Here is an 18,684-nt window from a genome sequence, read left to right on the forward strand (position 1 = left end):
TTATCATAAAAGCATTACTCTTTAATGGATGTAAGCTTAGATTGAACACTTTTAGGAAATAGACGAATCAATCAATAATAACGTTATTTTATTATATAAAATAAACATAAAAGTACAAAGCTGCAAAACGGCACAAACAATATAAAAAAGTATAGATTTTCGACATCTCACAATTGATTTCAGGAAAGAACCCACTCTAAAACAGACATCATCCCCATTTAGCATCTGTAAAAAATATAAAGCTAGTCTATATTGAGAAAAGTTATGTTAACTCAGCAGAGATATTAAAAATATTTTTAAATAAATAACAACGTTTTCAAAAAGAGAAAGTGCAAAAGTGTGTTCTGAACAGCCAACAAAGAGGCATGTGCAAAAAGTATTGCTGTTGTACTGCCCCAAAGGGAAAAAAAAATCAAGGGGGGGAATAGTGCCATTCCTGAAGTGACTTAAAGGCTCTTTCACAAAGCCCAGTTACCTTCAACAAAGAAGGGCTCGATACAAAAGGTGGTTTGTACAATAATGTCTTTTCTTACTGTGGTTTTCACTAATTCATCACTTTCCCTACCCGTGTGACTTTTCGCCATAAACATTTGTTTCACCCATAGCCTATCAGGTTTGCAAATAGTAGAGGGATTCTGAAAAAAAGCAGATCTACCCAAACTAGCAAAAAAAAACCTAACATATGATGTCCATTGTATTTGTAGGCCATTTTCGAAGTTTAGACAGCCGGTTATAAGTTGAGAGTGGCTTGGTCCAAAGAGAGGACCAAAGCATGAGTGAGGCTAGCTTAATACGATCATCTATAAATGAAAGACCCAACTCCTTGTGACAAATAAAGCCTGAAATACAGAAGGGAAGAGAGAGGAGGCAACAACAACCCTGATTTTCCGCCAACTGTGAAGGTGTGCGTAGCCTCAAACACATGCGCCACATGATGCTACATGCACACATAGTTCAATGAGTGGGGCTATTGCCTTGCCTCCAATAGATGATGATAGATTGAATACATCACCCACAGACTGGCTTAGTTTCTGACAACTAATTGATGTATTATGGCTCCATGAATTAGGCAATTCAAATACAAATCCAAGATAAAGAAAATAGAAGACCTTCTCTAATAGTTTCCCATTAGTAGAGAATGCCCGTATTTTGGAGCTAACTGGACTACAAACCATTAATTGAAACTTCCTAATATTGGTTTTGAGGTCTAAATCAGACATTAAATTTGTAAATGATTCAACCAACAATTTCAAACTCCTCGGGACATGAGCCAACAAAACAGCATTGACAACATATAATAAAGCTGGAACTGGGTAGCATACATTTGAGGCACGTCCAAGCCATAGTTAATCAACTGCTTATTCAAAATATTATGCATAAAATAAATGAGATAGGAGCGAGGATGCAGCCTTGGCGGACTACTCGCTAATTTCTACAGGGGCCAATCACTTCCCATCGGGCCCGCATCTGACACAATAGTTCAAATCAAACTGTAGATCCGAGACAAAATGTACATATTGACATCTAGCACCCATCTTTAATAACAAACTGCCATAACTTCGACCCGTTAACCCAGCGAAATGCACTGGAAAGCAGGCATGACCAAAGCAGGTAAGATCGGTAAAGCGGGGAGGGGGGCCGGGGGGTTAGGGGGGGAGTAAGTCGACAGACGGAATAGGGGAACAAAATTAAAAAATAAAGAAAACTACTTACCTCGGGCGACGCAGTGAGAGCAAGGTATGTGGTTTTCTTTCTTTTTAAATTTTTTTTTTTCCCTATTCTGTCATCTATTGACTTACTCTACCACCCCTGCCCTCCCCGCCACACCGCATTTACCTGCACCGGCCGAGCCAGCTGGAAATACCCATGAAGGCCAGGTACACGGGGCAACATTTAGCTACGATGTATTAACCCAAGATCAAAAGAAGCTTAAAGAATTTCACTCTTTCAGGGACATTTTAATTTTTAGAAGTTGTTTATGAAAAGTATGATTTATCATAACAGCATTAGGCTTTAATTGATGTAAGTTTAAGTTTCCAAGCCAGAGGTGGGGGCCCCCCTTATGGCCTTCATGGACCTTTTTAGCGCATTCGATCTGGTGGACAGGGGCAAGTTATGGTCCAAGATGTGCAAAGCAGGGATTGACCAAGCTCTGGCAGAATTCTTAACAAGCCTACATAGCGATACAAAGGTACAGGTCCGCTACAACATAAATGGAGATTGCACTACGCCCATTTATTCCACCAAGGGCATGAGGCAAGGTTGCATCTTAGCCCCTTTTTAAAAAATTATTTTTTTATAGAAATGCTCTCAAGACTGCGCAGACAGCCAAAGGGATAGATCTTCCTAGAATTGGTAACCGCCTAGTACCCGTCCTATTTTATGCAGACGGTGCTGTTCTGATCGCCCATACTGTCAATGGCTTGCAAATGCATTTTGACACATTTAACAATTTTATGGGGGATTTTAACCTTAATATAAATCAACAGAAATCACATATTTTAATCTGTGGCCCCAAAAAGACCCCTTCCCGCTCATTTCATATTGAAACAAAAATTCAAGCTTCATTTACCTTGGTATAATTCTTTCAGAAAAACTGAGCTGGGAAGGACATTGAACTCACAAGCTTGCTAATTTTCTAGGGACATTGGTCCCATGTTTTAGGTTTTCCAACAAATTAGTCCAAAAACCCATTAAGGAACGGATCACCTTGTACGAAAGTAAACGGGGCTAGCGTGTGATGGTATACCCTTCCTGGCAGTCTCTAAAAAAATTGAACATGAATTCCTATGTAGGCTTCTAGCGATCTTCAAAAGTACGTCCAACCTTATGGCCCACCTGGAGACTGGACTTCCTTTCTTTGAGGATTTAGTTCAGGTCGCACCACTACTTATTTGGCTTAGGATTTGGCCTTCAAAGCACACCACCTTCTCTGGTTTAGTTATTGAAGACTGTCTGAGATAGGGTCGAGCTTTTTCCATCCTCGGGCCCGCCCATGTTGAAAAGGGCTTTTATGATATAGGTCTTTCAAATCTTTTTCACTTTCCAAACGAAATTGATAATAGTTCAAAACTTACAGTGAAACACTTTTTGTCAGCGTGAGGTAGGGATTGAACATTACTTAACATACGTCTCAAACAGCGAACACCGATTTTATTTAACTTACTTTAGACTCAGCACCTTGCATGTTATAGTAGCCTACCCTCAGCAAGGTATCTGGTTCCAATCTCTGCCCCTGCGACAACACCTCTAAGCAAACATTGGCACATTTTATGTTCTTTTGTAGCTTTAATGTGCGCCCAAAAAAACAATATTTAATACCCTTTTCATGCACCCTTAGCTCCAGAACTTATAAAGAGTGTCTGCAGTATTAGAATCTGAACACTGTTGTCTTGCTGTAACTTGCTATGCATGTCAAACTCTTAGACTCAGGAAAAGTGATAAGAAATGTTTACCGTGATGAATTGTGAAGCATTTTATCCTTGCAGCATATTAAGCCTATATTGTGTGGAATTTCTTCTTACGATTTTATTATTGTATTTATTCTAGATTTGTTGTTTCTTATGACTTTTATATTGTATGTTTTATCATTATTTCATTGATGCAATGTCTTTTTATGGCTTTAATGCCGAATAAAAAGTTTTGACTGACTGATGAAAGTTTATATTGAACTCTTATAGGAAATGGACATTATAATATAAATAAAATTAAAAAACTATATATTAGAGTTCATAAAGAGAATGGACCCGGAATTCAGACATATGGCCCTGCATTGGGTTGCAGTATTAACAACAAACATCCAAAATTCATAACATTTAATTTATGTTTAAGACCTCCAATAAGTGTCATTCCTACAAAGGAGTTTCCATTACTATTCGACTAACTACTGGCTAAAAACATCAGTCTCTGCTTTTGTTCAATTTTAGAACAATATCAGATTACCTAGTTTGAACCACTTGCCACTCATTGACATATATTAAAAAAAACTTCACAAATGTGATTGTTTTCAGTTTTTTGGGTGTGTATGTCGCTTGTATGATCTAAAATGCTGCGTTGATTTCAAATAGGTATCTGTCAACTTGTAATGTAGAAACTACAATGTATGCTTATTTTCCAGGAATAATATGGCATTTATTTGCTCCTCACAATAAGTATACTAAACAGTGATGGATGGAATGCTTGAATCATTCTCAGCCACTGGTAATCACTTTGGTCGAATTCCAATACATTGCTCCTTTACACACCGTGCCACTTCAGTTTAGATCCAGCTGTATGGAAATCAGTCTTGACCCTACTCCTATAGGAAAAGTCCAGCCAGAACTGCAACCCCAGGTCCTTCCTTGAACAGCAAACATTTAACAGTGCCACTGAGCTAGATCAGTAGGACAAAAACTATTAGTTTTACTTTGGTCCATCTTTCAGTTTGCATTTTTTGGACATTTATTTGGTCCTACCATTTAAGTTTTCTCCAGAGTATGTCTATTACACTATACATTTTAATTACATGTGTTCTTGGGATCAATTTATTCTCTATGACACTGGTAGATTAACCAACTGGCTCCGTGCCATCCTCCGATCTGGTCCTCATGTGCCAAGGCCGTCCTGGAAGCCACGGCAGGAAATCTCTGATGCGAGCACTAGAGGGATTTACGTTTCCTTTCACTTATTTTTAGCCCCAGGACCTGGGGGAAGAGTTACCCCAGCAGCCTGAGGCATTTTTTTAGAGTAATAACTATCAGCGCACATGGCGCACTGACGTAATTACATTGAAAGTGAAATGAGACGATGAGTCTTATTTCATCTTCACTGCATTAGAGCTCGGGGGCATATCTCAGCCCCCAGAGCACAAATTGGGACAGGGGAGGTGTTATTAGAAAGGGGAGCATCTCCCCCTTCCAATGGTGACACTCCGGAGTGGATCCACCTGGTAGACCCCCAGGGAATATTGTTAAGGTGGGGAGCCCCCTGCCAATGGGCAAATGTGCCCCTTTCCCCCAGCGCTAAAGTCTTTCTGCCGCCCTACCCCCAACCAGTGCAGAATGGTGGTTCTAACCTCCAATCTGCCGGAGGTGAGGAGAAAGAGGTGAAAGCCCACTAGACCATCAGGGACTATATATGGAGGGGGAGCAGCCCCCCAAGCAATGGTCTAGTGCTCTCCCTACCCCATGCCCAAATGTCTTTCTGCCCCCCGGGGGTATACTGGAGGTTATCTCCAATCTGCATCTGTGGGTGCAGAAAGCCCACTAAATACCAGGGATGATTCTTTTGTGGAGAAATGGGTGGGGCGTCCCGCCTAAGCGTTGGGCCTAACCCCACCCCCTCAATTTACCTGCAACTGTCTTTCTGCCCCCGCCCCCAGGGACAGATAAGTGATCTTTAACTCCAATCTGCCCCGGTAGGAGGGTCAGAAAGCCCACAAGACACCTTTTATTGCATCAAGGTGTGGTGGTGGCCTGCCTACCCACTCATCTGGCCTAGCTTTCACCTTTAATATGACCCCAACAGTGTTTTTGACCCTCTAGTGACTAAAGAATTCCCATCTTTTTGTCAAGAAGGGAAATTTAGATTCTGGATGTCCTTTATACATATGAGTAGCAGAGTTGGGTTAAGTCCCAATATCATCCTACAATTCTGAAAACCAATGGAGTCCAAGGAGATATGCCTCGTGCACATACCACAACGTTTTCTTACCCACAGGGACCTACAAACCTCAAACTATGACTGAAATTGCACATTTACCTTGTATTTCTGTGACGTATTCTTAAAAATCAGCAGCAATCCACAAACTTCCTACCACCTAGAGCTCCCCACTTGTCCCAATAAAAATGCTTCCCACTTGTGTGACTTGGCCTCGAGTAAAAAAAAATTAAAAAAAAAAAAGCTGCTATCCCCATCACCAAATTAGATCATTTTTGTGACAGGAAATGTGGATGTCTCCACATTGTATTTTGGCGCCTTTCCTGTTGCGGGCACTAGGCCTACCCATACAAGTGAGGTACCATATTTATCAGCAGACTTTGGAGAATGCTGGGTGGAAGGAGGTTTATGGATTCCCACAGATTCCACAAATTTCCATCACAGAAATGTGAAGACAATTTGTTTTTAGTCAAAGATTGAGGACTCTGGGGGAAACAACCTGTGGAGAGCCAAGCAAGTAACCCCATCCTGGATTGTACAGGTTTGCTAGGTTTCCCTAGGTGCCGGCTGAGCTAGGGTCCAAAATCCACAGCTACCCTCTTTGTAAAAACGGGTTTATTTTTTAGCAGAAAAATGTGATGCATCCATGTTCTGTACTGCGCCGTTTGCTGTCACAGGCATTAGGTCTACCAAGACAAGTGAGGTACCATTTTTATCAAAAGACATGTGGGAGCATAGAAAAGTACGATATTTATTATTACCAATTGAATTTTGATGCATTTGTCCCTTCCAAATACAAGCCAGTGTGTAAGGAAGAAGACAGTTTGAAAAATACTCTCTAAATCATATGCTCGTACCGGTACCTACACATTCAGAGATGTACAAATAACCACTGCTCCTAAACTCCATATCTTGTGCCCATTTCAGAAACACATAGGTTACCTTGATACTAATTTTTCACTCTACATATTTCACCATGTGAATTGGTCTATACTCAATACACAGTGAAGAAACATTGTACAGTGCTACTCAGTTGTTGGCTCTGGGTACCTCGGGTTCTGGGAAAACTTACAAACCCTATATATCCCCACAATGAAAAGGGACTATGCAGAAGTAATGGTAAATTGTTTTTGTAGATTGGCCATTGTGACAAAAAGTTACAGATGAAAACATAGTCACAAATAGCTGTGTTTAAAACTCGTTTTCAATATTAATTTATTTCAACAGTTAGTTTCTTTGTGCAAACCTTGAGGGATCCAGACATATGACCTCTTGCTGAATTCGGAAGTTAGTAAACCTGTCAGAAATATATGGCTTTCCTCGATCACGCATGGGTTTCATATTGGTTTGCACTATAAACTGGAAGTAGGTTGAAAGCGCACACAAATATGAAGAATGGGCTACCTCTTTGAAAAATACCAAAACTGTGGTCAAAAATGTGTTTTTTTGTTTCAGCTTTGCATGCTCCTGAAAGCTGGGAAGAAGGTGAGTTTAGCACATCAAACCGTTTGTTGATGCAATTTTTATGAAAAAAAACACTTATCCAGAGCACTTTTTTTCCTATTGTCCCACAAAATCTCAAAATGTAACTATACTTTGGCTATTTTCTCAGTCCCCTCCAGGAGAATCCACAATCCCTGGGTACCTTTAGAATCCCCAGGACGTTGGAAAAAGATGACACAAATTTGGCGTGGATAGCTTTTGTGGCAAAACGTTATGGAGGACTAAGCACAAACTACCCCAAATAGCCAAAAAAAGACTTTGAACGGTGGGGGGTGGGAGGGTCTAGCAGCGAAAGGGTTAAAATGTGTTTTTTGCTAGCAGTAACAGCTGAGATTTGTTTTTATATGACATGGGGAGAACATTTCTGAGGGGCCTGGAGAAAAGAACAGAAGAAAACCTTTAGACTGACAAAGGCCCAAAGAACAGAAAAGTAAAGGGTCTGGGATATAATGACCCACTTTACTTGATCTAACTTGATAATGTTAGTGACTTGCTAAATTGATAGGTCAGTGCGTTACTGCCACAAATTTACCAAGAACTACAGAACTGAGGACATCAGCTCTATGTTTTTTCATTCCGGTAATTGTATCATCAAGATGCTAGCAAGCCAACTGAAGATGTACAAAATAGTCTGTGCATGGAATCCCAGAATGATCTGTGTTGTCATTTTTACAAAGCAGAATCTGCCTCAAGTGTAAAGGTTTACCCCAAGTAAAAAAAAGTTTCAAATTTCGATGACACTGATAGTACATTGGCAGGATCAGATTAATATGCTATAGAAACTCTGTAGCATTCTTCTCAAAATTCAGCGGGAGAAATGGACAAAGCTGCAGGTGGGGTCAAAATGTACAAAATTATTACAAAACTAGGATAAATTGAATTTTGCAGAGCCAATAACAGCAAAGATCAAACTGTGTAGGCTAGAGCAGTTTATGAGCAATTACTCCAAGAAAAGGAGCATATTAGAGTAAAGAAAATGTGTATGAAGATAAAAGATTTCAAACTATGTATTCATTACTAACTTCCTCTGAATTGGTCACCCTACCTTTTCAAGCTCCACAAGAAAACTGTCAAGAGATTCATCCGAAAGCTTGCCCACTTCAAACATGGTTACGGCATGACTTTTCAAATTCTGGAAAACAAGGCATTCGACAGTAAATTGTTTCATCATTTTATAACAGCATAACCACAGTATTTTTGTTATGAATAACTAAATTACTTTAAAGAAGGGTTAAAATCAGGGGAGGTGTTTGGACATCACGGTGTTGGGGAAAAAATGTCAGTTCAATGGCCTCAAGATTCGAATAAGGCAGAGCCTGTTGGGTTTTCCCCAAAGATCAACAGAGCTCAAACCATAGGCCCATGTGCACGCCTTAGAACCTTTCAGTCAGGCTGACCTATCCTTCACTTTCTAAATACCAGGGGGCAGACAAAAACTTGTGCATCATTAACAAGCATGGAGGCCATACACATTAACGGAATACTGCAGAAACTTGTCCAATTTTAAACTATGCTTCCCGCCTTTTCAAAACTCAGTATAGACTTTTTCACGTGCTTCTTTTTTGTTCAGATATTTTTAGGATGAAAGACATGCAATGCCAATATATCTTTGCAGAGATTTTTTTTTTTATATAGCGCAAACTTGACCCGATTCCAAATCGGGTATCAGAGCGCTTTACATAGCACCAGTTACGCTACATGAGGACACGCATTCATTTTTTTTTTTTTTTTTTGGTTAGGCACGGTGAGATTAAGTGATTTGCCCAGAATCACAGGATGTTCAGCGTCATTACCAAGAGTCAAACCCAGTTCCCCAGGTCCAAGGTCGAGCGCCCTAACCGTTAGACCAACTCCTCTCCCCAATCTTTGCTTTTGTGAGGAGGAAGGAGGCAAGAGAAGGATCAATTAAATGGTTTTCCTTATCTAATATGCTTTTTCAGAGTGAGGCGTGGAAGGGGACACCAGAAACTAAGTATGCAAAATCGACCCATGGCATGCTTGTATTTAAAGAGTTAAGTAGGAACACCCTCAGAATGCTTAATGTATCTGTGAATACCTCTCACCTGCCCCTCTTTAGAAAACAACCCGGACTTTCAGATATTTGACTTGTGTGTGTACATATTTTACGTCTTTTTTTCCTTTGCAAACAATCCATTCGGCTGAAAGTAAAATGGTACCTTTATCTACAGGTAGAGAGTGGAGCAGTGGAACAGGAAAGATGTTAATAGCACAGAGGCTCCTGTGTCCTGCATTCCAATTCGTAAAACAGCTTTTATTATAGTCAAAAGGAAATTTACTCATTTGACCTTAAAACCAGGGCACCTGTGTTCTAATCCAAGTTCTGCCACATTACTGAATACTAAGCGACTGTAGGTAAATTGCTGCATCTTAATTTATTCTAAATTGTAAATATATGTAACGTAGTAAAAAAGTGTAATGTAAACATTCACTACACAGTGTGCTGTCTAGTAATGTAGCAGTAACAGTTTGCTATTCACAGCTACTCGTTACATTCTGTTTTTGTAATCTGGTTTCAAATAGATGCCAGCACCTAAAGTTTGAGATGCTTCTGACATAACCATGTTCTATGTAGAGCTCTCCACTGCACTTTGGCTTAGGTTTGCTATATATAAAATACCAATAACACCCATTAAAGCAGCTGGTGTTTTAGCCCATCAATCTAAATAATTGGTATTGTAACTTGTAACCTGTATGTTACACAGTAATGTTTCAGCAAACATTTAACAGTGCCACTGAGCTACAGCAGCCCAACTATTTACTTTGGCCACAATCCATCTTTCAGTTTGCTTTTTTGGACAATCAATGCACCTTTGTGCAAACACTCATGCGTCGCCTTGGCCAGCCCTGTACAGTCGCATATAAACTGATCACGTATGGCAAAATAACCAAAATACTAGAAATCTTGAAAGCATAGCCAGAGTTTTGAACTAATAGGCAGGGTTGGGCCAGGCCCTTTTTGCACGGTTATCGCCAAATGTTTTGCCTTCTTATTCCGAATTTTTCTGAACTATTTTTGTTGTCTTTAGGACTCTGGGCACTTTACCACTGCAAATCAGTGATAGAGTGCAAATGCTCTGTGTAAATTGTAATGGTGATTGGTTTATCCATGGTTGGCATATTTTATTTACTGGTAAGTCCCTACTAAAGTGCACTGTGGGTGCCCAGGGCCTGTGAATGAAATGCTGCTAGTGGGCCTGCAGCACTGATTGTGCCAGCCTGATGAATAGCCCTGCAAACATGTCTCAGGCCTGCCACCGCAGTGCTTGCAAGTGCAGTTTTAATCTGCCATTTCGACCTGGCAAGGGCACCCACATGCCAGGCCCAAACCATCCCTTATCCTACATGTAAGACACCCCTTAGGTAGGCCCAGGGTGGCCCCATGGGCAGGGTGCAGTGTATGTGAAAGGTTGGGCATGTACTAGTGTGTTTTACATGTCCTGATAATAAAAAAGACTGCTAATTTCGCTTTTCACTATTACAAGGACAATATATCACATAGGTTAGCATTGGAGCTGCCTTGTAACATCTTATAAGTGTAACTTTCAATTGGGAAGAGAGAGAGATTTGGAGTTTAGGATCCCTTAACTTAAAAATACATCTTTCAGTGAAGTTGGATTTTAAATCGTGTGTTTCAAAATGACAATTTTAGAAAGTGGGCATTTTCTTTCTTTACCATTCTGTGCTTCTGCCTGCTGGTGGAATCCACATATGATTTAGACTGACAGTTGGACTGTTTTGCATCCACTCTAGACAATCACACAAAGGGAGCTAAGGTGTGCCCTGCATATCCTGAGGTGGGATGAGTTGTCACTGATACCTGAATACGGCTGTGCCTCCCCTCTCACAATGCTGTTTCCAACCCTGTAGTGTGTCTACAGCCAAGGCAGGTTCTTGTGGACAACAATGACTTTCCTTTGAAATATGCATACTTCAAAGGCCAAAAGGGGTATAAGTATTGGCCCTGTAACCCCACATTTTTAGAACACCTCTGCACTGAGGTCTCTGCCAAGAAGAAGAGTTGAAGAGCTATCAGGAGTACTGTCCCTCTGATTTGTATTGCTTTGCTATGTCGGCCAGCAGTTGCTGCTTCCGTCTGTGGGCAGTGAAAGAACTGGACTTTGTTTTCTGTATCCTGCTTTTCCAATGGCTTGTGTGTGCTTGCCTCCTGCTGAAAGTTTCAGGGCCATCAAAGACTCCATCTGCAGCCCCCTGAACTCCATTTCTGGGAGTTCTGACCTGAAAAATGGTGCCAATTGCAGTTCAGAGCCCTTGGAGGTGGTTCTGCAATGTTAAGACTTGAAAATACATGCATATCCTTTCCAGGGCCGCTTTTCCCGCCGCAAGCTTGCCGTTCGGTTGAAAAACCAACGCATCGCTGCAGTGCGGCTGAAAAATCAGCGCAGCGCCTGTTTACGGCCCGAAGAACCACCGCAGCCCGAGTCCAGAGCACAGTGAATCTGACGTCCGGGATCCCCGCACCGACTAGAAGGAAGGGTGCCTACTTGGACAGGATGCCAACCACTGCCACCTAGAGACCTCTATTTCAAACAGGTAGTGTCAAAGTGTCTTGGCCCAGCACAACAATTTATGTATAAAATAACAATTAATTTAACATTTACTAACCTCTAAGTGCAAGAAAATATGTGGGGCCATATCTAAAATTCCGAAGGAGGTAGAACCTTTAGATTTATTTTCCTTATCATTTTTAACAGTCTGCACTTCTCCGATTGTAAATAATAGTTGATTCCTGTTTAAATAAATTTACAGTAATAAAATGGAATATACATTTATCTTCACTATTTGTTATTACTGTGTCATAGTGTACCAAATCCTTTTACTCCTCCTACATTAAGGGCTTGAATACTCGACTACGCTACAAATGAGGCCTTGGCTTAATGCCTGTAGTGCAACAGTACCCTTAGCAATGGAATGCTGGGGTTAAGTTACAGTAACCACCAGGAATATTACTTAGTTGTTAGTGCCACCGCAGGATCTGGAAAAAGGCCCTTAAAAGTTGTGATGCTTTAACAAGCTTAAATTGGTATGGGTGTGGATACAGACCATAAATAAGAAACAAATTAATGAGAACTAAGTCAGAAAGATACTAAGCCTTCGTCTACTGGTAATGAAATCATAGCAAACATTTACAGAAATGAGAAAAGCAACTTGTAATAGTTGCCAGATGTCAGCAATGCAAATAAATCTCACAGAAGAGTATACTAGATTGCAATTAATGGAGCTGGCATTCCATGGTATCTGTGCGGAAGAATTAGTGATCTGGTGAAAATCCTCAAAGAAAAACCATAGGAACAGAACACTTTGCATATCGCTTTTGAGTAAGACAGTAAAGGAATTTGGTGTTTTTAATTTTCTAATGGCTATACAATGTGTAACACAAATACTCACGGGTGAAAGGTTCCCCATCATTAGGAAGGCAGTGAGTGTTGAATCAAACAGAAATGCGATCCGCTTTGTATGCCCACTTGAAAGATTAAGGCTGCTCACACTGGCAGTGTCTGCTGTTAGAGCAAAGCATATTTCTTAATGAGACACAGGTTTTCTTTTTTTTCAATATTCTTCATTCAATTTTCAGTATAGAAAAAATAACAAATCAAAATTGAGTATTTATAATAAAGAAAAGAAATTATTTGTACAAATTCTAACAAAAGCAGAGGTAGTTGTCAAAATCAGTTTGTAATATGAATCAGTATGTATTTGCCATTTCAATTACAAGAAGCAACAAATTGGGACTGGCACTTTTGTCAAGCATTGTTCTGTCTTTCTATCTTTTACAGTCCGAAAGATATTTGAAATGTGAATATTGCCCTCTAGCTAGTCTTGGGTACTAAATATTAAAACTGTGTTGGCCTCCTGATTACAGCAAACATATTTTGCACTACAAAGTGCAACCCGCAGGAACTTGGAAAGTCAAGTGGCATGATATGCTGCACTTAAGAGCAAACTAGTTATGTACCTCCAAATAGTAACATGATATTAATCAAATATATTATCACAGATAATTGACATTCTAATCTCTTTTCACACAAATTATTTGCTCCTTTTATACATGTTGAGTTCATGTGCAAAATTAAATACAGTTCTGATGAGAAAAATATATATATATATTTTTAAGAGCTGGCCAACATGGATAAAGCAATCAGTTATATAGAGCAAAAAGAGACAATCTCTTCTGAGATTGAAGGTGATGAGATAAGTACATTGATTCTTTGATCTTTATGGCACATGGGAGACCAACGTACATACACTAAGAAAGCAGTTCTCAACCTGTGGTCCCCAATACACTAAGACACCTGTTCTTAACCATTGGCTCGGGGACCCTTGGGGGTCCACAACACCCACTCAGGGTGTTTGTGACTTCTTAGAAAATTAAATAGTATATGAATGCACAATTAATACAAACGACATGAGATTAACGCGAACCAACTACTTTGCAGCCAGAATCTTGGCTAACAAAGCTCAAAAACTCAAATCAACAGGGTTTCAACTTCTTATTTCTAATCTTGAGACAACACAAAATCCAGTCAATAGACTAGTAGTTGAACTACAAATATAATGACTGAGTGGAAAAAGTAGAATGCCAAACTCCCCTGCCATAAATGACATGGGTATAGCTCTACAATGTTGCTGAAACCTGTGGTCCAAAAGAAGTGATGTGCTAATTGCGTGACCATATATAGAGGTTGTTAATATTCAACTACAATAGTATCACCTCCATGATAATGATCTACTGATGAGTTACTGCTACATTGTAACGCCAGTAGGTAGTTATAGTTAGGACCAAAGTTTCCATAGGAAAAGCGTTTTTTGTTTTGTCAACCTTGGCAGCACTTGCCGAATCTCCACAAACTTTTCACAAAACTTACCCTTTTTGTTTCAGCTGCTGTGTTGAAAGTTTCGGGGTGGTCCGTGAAGGGGGGCCCGAGAAAAATAGGGGGTCCCAAACCGCGTTTTCCCAATGTTAAGTTTATGGAGATTTTTTGAACACGACTACAGCCAGAACTGCTGAACGGAATTACAGCAAATTTGGCAGGAAGCTAGATGTTGGTCCAGAAAGCATGCTTTTTGTGATTTGGTGTGGTCTAGAAAGCATGCTTTTTGTGATTTGGTGCACATCGGTTCAGTAGTTTTTGAGACATCTATCTTTAACCCCTTGGGTGCCAGGCCTTTTCCGCCTCCTGTGCCTGGCGCTTCCTTAGCGGGTGGGTTTCATGACGAGATAGTCTCGTCATGGGCACAGAAGAGGTTAAAAAATATAGATACCTGGAGATGCAAGTCCTTGCAGTGGACTTGCGAATCCTTCCAAAATTTGATTGCCTGTTCACGCTTCAACCAGGAAGTGTTGGCAGCCATCTTGGGACTCGGCTTGAAGCAGAGTCACAGAAAAAAAGTTAAAAAGAAATAAAAGGGGCAAGGCAGGACTATCCTGACCTCCCAGATATGGTGAGGGGTCCCACAGGGACCCCGCCGAGGATAAAAAGCATTTTGGGGAGGGGGAGTGGTTTTGCTGCAGTTCTGCTGAAAATTTCAGGTCCCGGGGGCATATACTAATTATAGGAGGTGGGCACACGGGGTCCCCCTCCTAGGGCTTATCAAATCCCTGGGGACCTCCATCTTCTGGGGCTCTTTTGCGGGTGGGCCCACTGGAGCTGCCTGCAGCCCTGGGGACCCCCACCTCCCGGGGGCTATTTAAAATTATGTGTGAGGGGGGATTTTCTCAGATCCCCCCTGTCCCGGGGACCGCCACCCCCTAGGGGCTCATTAAAACAATATGGGGGGGGGGGGACTCATAGACCCTCCTGCCCCAGGGAAAGCTACCTCCCTGTGGCTAATTAAAATTATATGGGTTGGCCTCGCTGCCCCACCTGTCCCGGGGACCACCACCTGTGATCAAAGGAGAGGGGCCGCGCCCCCCTCAAGGAGCTCTAGATGGACCTGGGGACCGTCTGCTCCAGCAATAGCCCGGGGTGCCCAACCCCGGGACATTGCAGTATGTAATGGCATGGCGGGAGCACCACTCCTGCCATGCCATAGCAAACAGTGTGCTCCACTTTGAGCAAGCAAGAGCATTTTGCTCTCGCTTGCTCAAAGCGGAGCACTTTGATTTTTTACACACAGGGAGCTGCATGTCAGCAGCAGCTCCCTGTGTGTAAAAAGCAATAACTCGGGCCCCCGCAAAGCGTTGCAACAACTCAGCCCCCCGCAATGCGCTGCTTATGACCTCAATTATTACATCACTCATGACATGCTCAGTGACATCACTGATAATATCTCAAATGACATAATTGATGAATTCATCTACACCCACTCACACCCCAATATAACCTTTGATACAGCCACTCCAAGTTCCACTTAATGATTCATAGGTCTACACAGACATCCACTCAGTCACCCACACAGCCACTCATACACCACTCACTCACTAATACAGCCAGTGATATATCGACTCACACACCCATACTGCCACTCACACACAGTCAGTCACCCATAGAGCTACTCACTCACCCATAGGGTGAATCACACAGCCACTTGCACACCTATACAGTTATACACACACTTATTCATAAGGATACTAACACGTACTTACTCCCCTATACAGTCACTGACATAAGCACACACTCACCCATGCAGCCACTCTCACAATAACTCACACATACAGTCACTCATATACTTCAACACTCACCTGTACTGCCTTTCACATATGCAGTTACTAACCCATATACAACTGACACATCCATTCACTCACCGACACAGCCATACACAAACTCAGTCACCCATGCAGCCCCTTACAGAGGCACTAACTAACCTAAACAGCTGTGGAAAACGTGTAACATTTTACTTGGCATAAGCGACAGCCATTTTGGCTGTGGTGTCTGCTTAAGTTTCCTTCGTAATTCTTTTGTCTTTTCACTCTGCCGGTGCGATCTATTTTAGTTGACTTCCTGACTCAGCTAAAAGCAGTGTACGTGCTAAGGGTTTGTAGCTGCCAGAGCATCTGGTCTCAGATGTTAACTGTCTACCATTTACTGCTGCCAAAAGCACTCCTGCTCCCTCTCCCCCTTTGCTGACCAAGTGGTTATTCATCTGCCCTTGTTTGCTGAAACCTATTTCTAAAAAACATGTTCTTCCTATTTCTGTTCACATGCTTACACTGCAGAAAACCTGTATAAAAGCCCTGTGTTCTGTGATCGTCAGTGTACTACCTCAGGCAGCACTTGAGTGCTGTGTGGACGTGGTCCCACTCGTGAGTGATTAATAAACTTGTTATTTATTCCCAACTCCAGTGCTGATCTCTATTTTGTTGGTCTTTGAACCCGTGGACAAAAGGGTGACCCTGCACCAGTGTACCCCAAAAAAGGTATATCTCCACACAGCCACTGACTCACCCACTCCCTCATCCATGCAGGCAGTCACACAGCCTCACACACACTCATACACCCGTACTCAGACAACCAATCAATCACCCATACAGCCACTCACATACAGACTACCCCACCAATACAGCCACTTAGACACCAACTGACAGACTTGACACAGACACAACCCAGTCACTCAACATACATTCACTGAGACACCTAATCCCTCACTTATACAGTCAGTCACGCACTCACTGAATCATACATACAGGCACTCATACACCCACTGATTCATCAATACACCTTGGTATATATTTAACATTCACTGTCACTGGATGATGTCATCAGTGATGTCACTGACCATGTTATGAGTGATGTAATATGTGAGGTCATGCGCAGTGCATTGCGGGGAAACGTATAATAGTTAGCTCAGCTAATTGTGACTGCTGAATTCCTCTGATTTTGCACAAGTGAAACCTGAGGCTAACTATAACGTCTCTGTAATCTTTGTTTTTTACCATTGAATTTCAGTTTTTTGAAATTCCATTTCCTAACTATAATGTCCCTGTAACCTCTGGTTTTTCTGTGAATATATATATATATATATATATATATATATATATACACACACACACATATATATATACATATATACATACACACTATTCTTAATTTCACACATACATTGTATACTTACCTCACAATGTAGCAATATGTCAATGTAGTTGATATTTTTGTCATAACATATACTGTGACACTACAAAACATCTGGCCTGTGTCTCTCTGAAGACATGCAAACCCTGAGACATGAAGGCCGCACTACATCACTTAGTTCAAGTCTTTTACATTTAAGAAGAATAACTTTTAATTTCAAGTTAACAAACTAAACACTAGTAAGACACAAGTGATTATAAACTTTAAACCTGCTAGCCCATAAGCAGGGGTTTGCCATGTGGCAACTTATCTTGGCGTACGAATCACTTCGGAACTACGAAACATACTTAATCTGAATTATGAATCTCTCTTACATGAAGTCACAAAAAAGCTGAAGAAATGGCATAATCTCCCCATCAGTATAATCGGCAGATGTAACATAATAAAGATGTCGATACTACCTACATTCTTATATCTATTCTGTGCTATTCCTCAGAGTTCCTAACTTTTTTTTTTTTACTTGACGGGATTAAAAGCAGTTTTAGTTGAGGCTATAGGCAAGCTCACCGAGCAATTAAATGTATAAAATATCCTTATATACAAGAGGGTCTTCAACTGCCTGATTTCAAGCTCTACTTCTGGGCCTCCTTCTCGGGTCGTCTCCACAGCCTCCTTTCAAATAAAGACCAAGATTTTTTATCATCAGCTTTTACAGAGCCAAGACAGTATTAGATTTTTAGATCGTACTCCAGATCCAAATTATTACAAGCGAGTTTGCTTCAAGACCATTAGACACTGTTACTGTTTGGCGGGATATTCTCTCTGGCTATTCGCTTCCAATTTTTCACGATAGGTTCCCTCTTTGGGATAACCCAATCTTGACTGAGATCTTCAAGGATAGGGGGGCAAAAAGCTGGGCTACGTTCGAGTTGGAGAGACTTGGTCACTTAGACAACATTAATGGTTTCAAGACCTTTCAAAGTCTCCAGAACATATTTTCTCTTCCTCAACAATTTTATTACAAGTATTTGCAGATTAGAGACTTTTTCTTGAGATCAGAAAGACTCGTATCCATTTCTGCATATGAGAAATGCATATTTACTCATGAAACATCCTATACGGATTACTTATCAATATTTTTCACAGCTCAGAACAGACCCTTGTCTCCAGTTCACGCTGAAGTGGAGCCATACCTTGGGGACAGATATCCCTGCCGTACTAATTAACAACGCATTCACAACACTAAAAGAAGCTGTAGTTTCAGTTAATTTAAAGCTCCAATATTTTAGGACACTGTGTATGCTATATTACACCCCTAAGAAGATAGCAAGCAGGCAGGGAAAAGAGGCGATCAAGGCCCGACGACAAAACAAAATTCCCCGAGTGTTGAGCCATTGCGGTCGACATAGTGTACATGTTTGCTACATGCCCGCCGATCTGGGCTTTCTGGGAGGACATTAGCCACGCTTGCAGAGACAGATTGGGTCTAGAACTA

At 41.1% G+C, this 18,684-nt stretch overlaps 1 protein-coding gene across 1 annotated transcript in view; it reads right to left on the bottom strand.

Annotated features, from left to right (window-relative positions):
* The window catches only part of FAM91A1 (family with sequence similarity 91 member A1), a 312,498-nt gene that overhangs the window by 159,965 nt on the left and 133,849 nt on the right, over positions 1-18,684 (bottom strand). The window contains exons 13-14 of the mRNA XM_085604989.1: positions 12,568-12,680; positions 8,186-8,272 (exon numbers count right to left, since the gene is read on the bottom strand). Coding sequence (XP_085461115.1) covers positions 8,186-8,272; positions 12,568-12,680 — 200 coding nt within the window. The remainder of the gene's footprint in view (positions 1-8,185; positions 8,273-12,567; positions 12,681-18,684) is intronic.

The sequence above is a fragment of the Triturus cristatus genome, chromosome 5_1 (assembly GCF_964204655.1).
Source record: "Triturus cristatus chromosome 5_1, aTriCri1.1, whole genome shotgun sequence".
Lineage (NCBI taxonomy): Eukaryota > Metazoa > Chordata > Amphibia > Caudata > Salamandridae > Triturus > Triturus cristatus.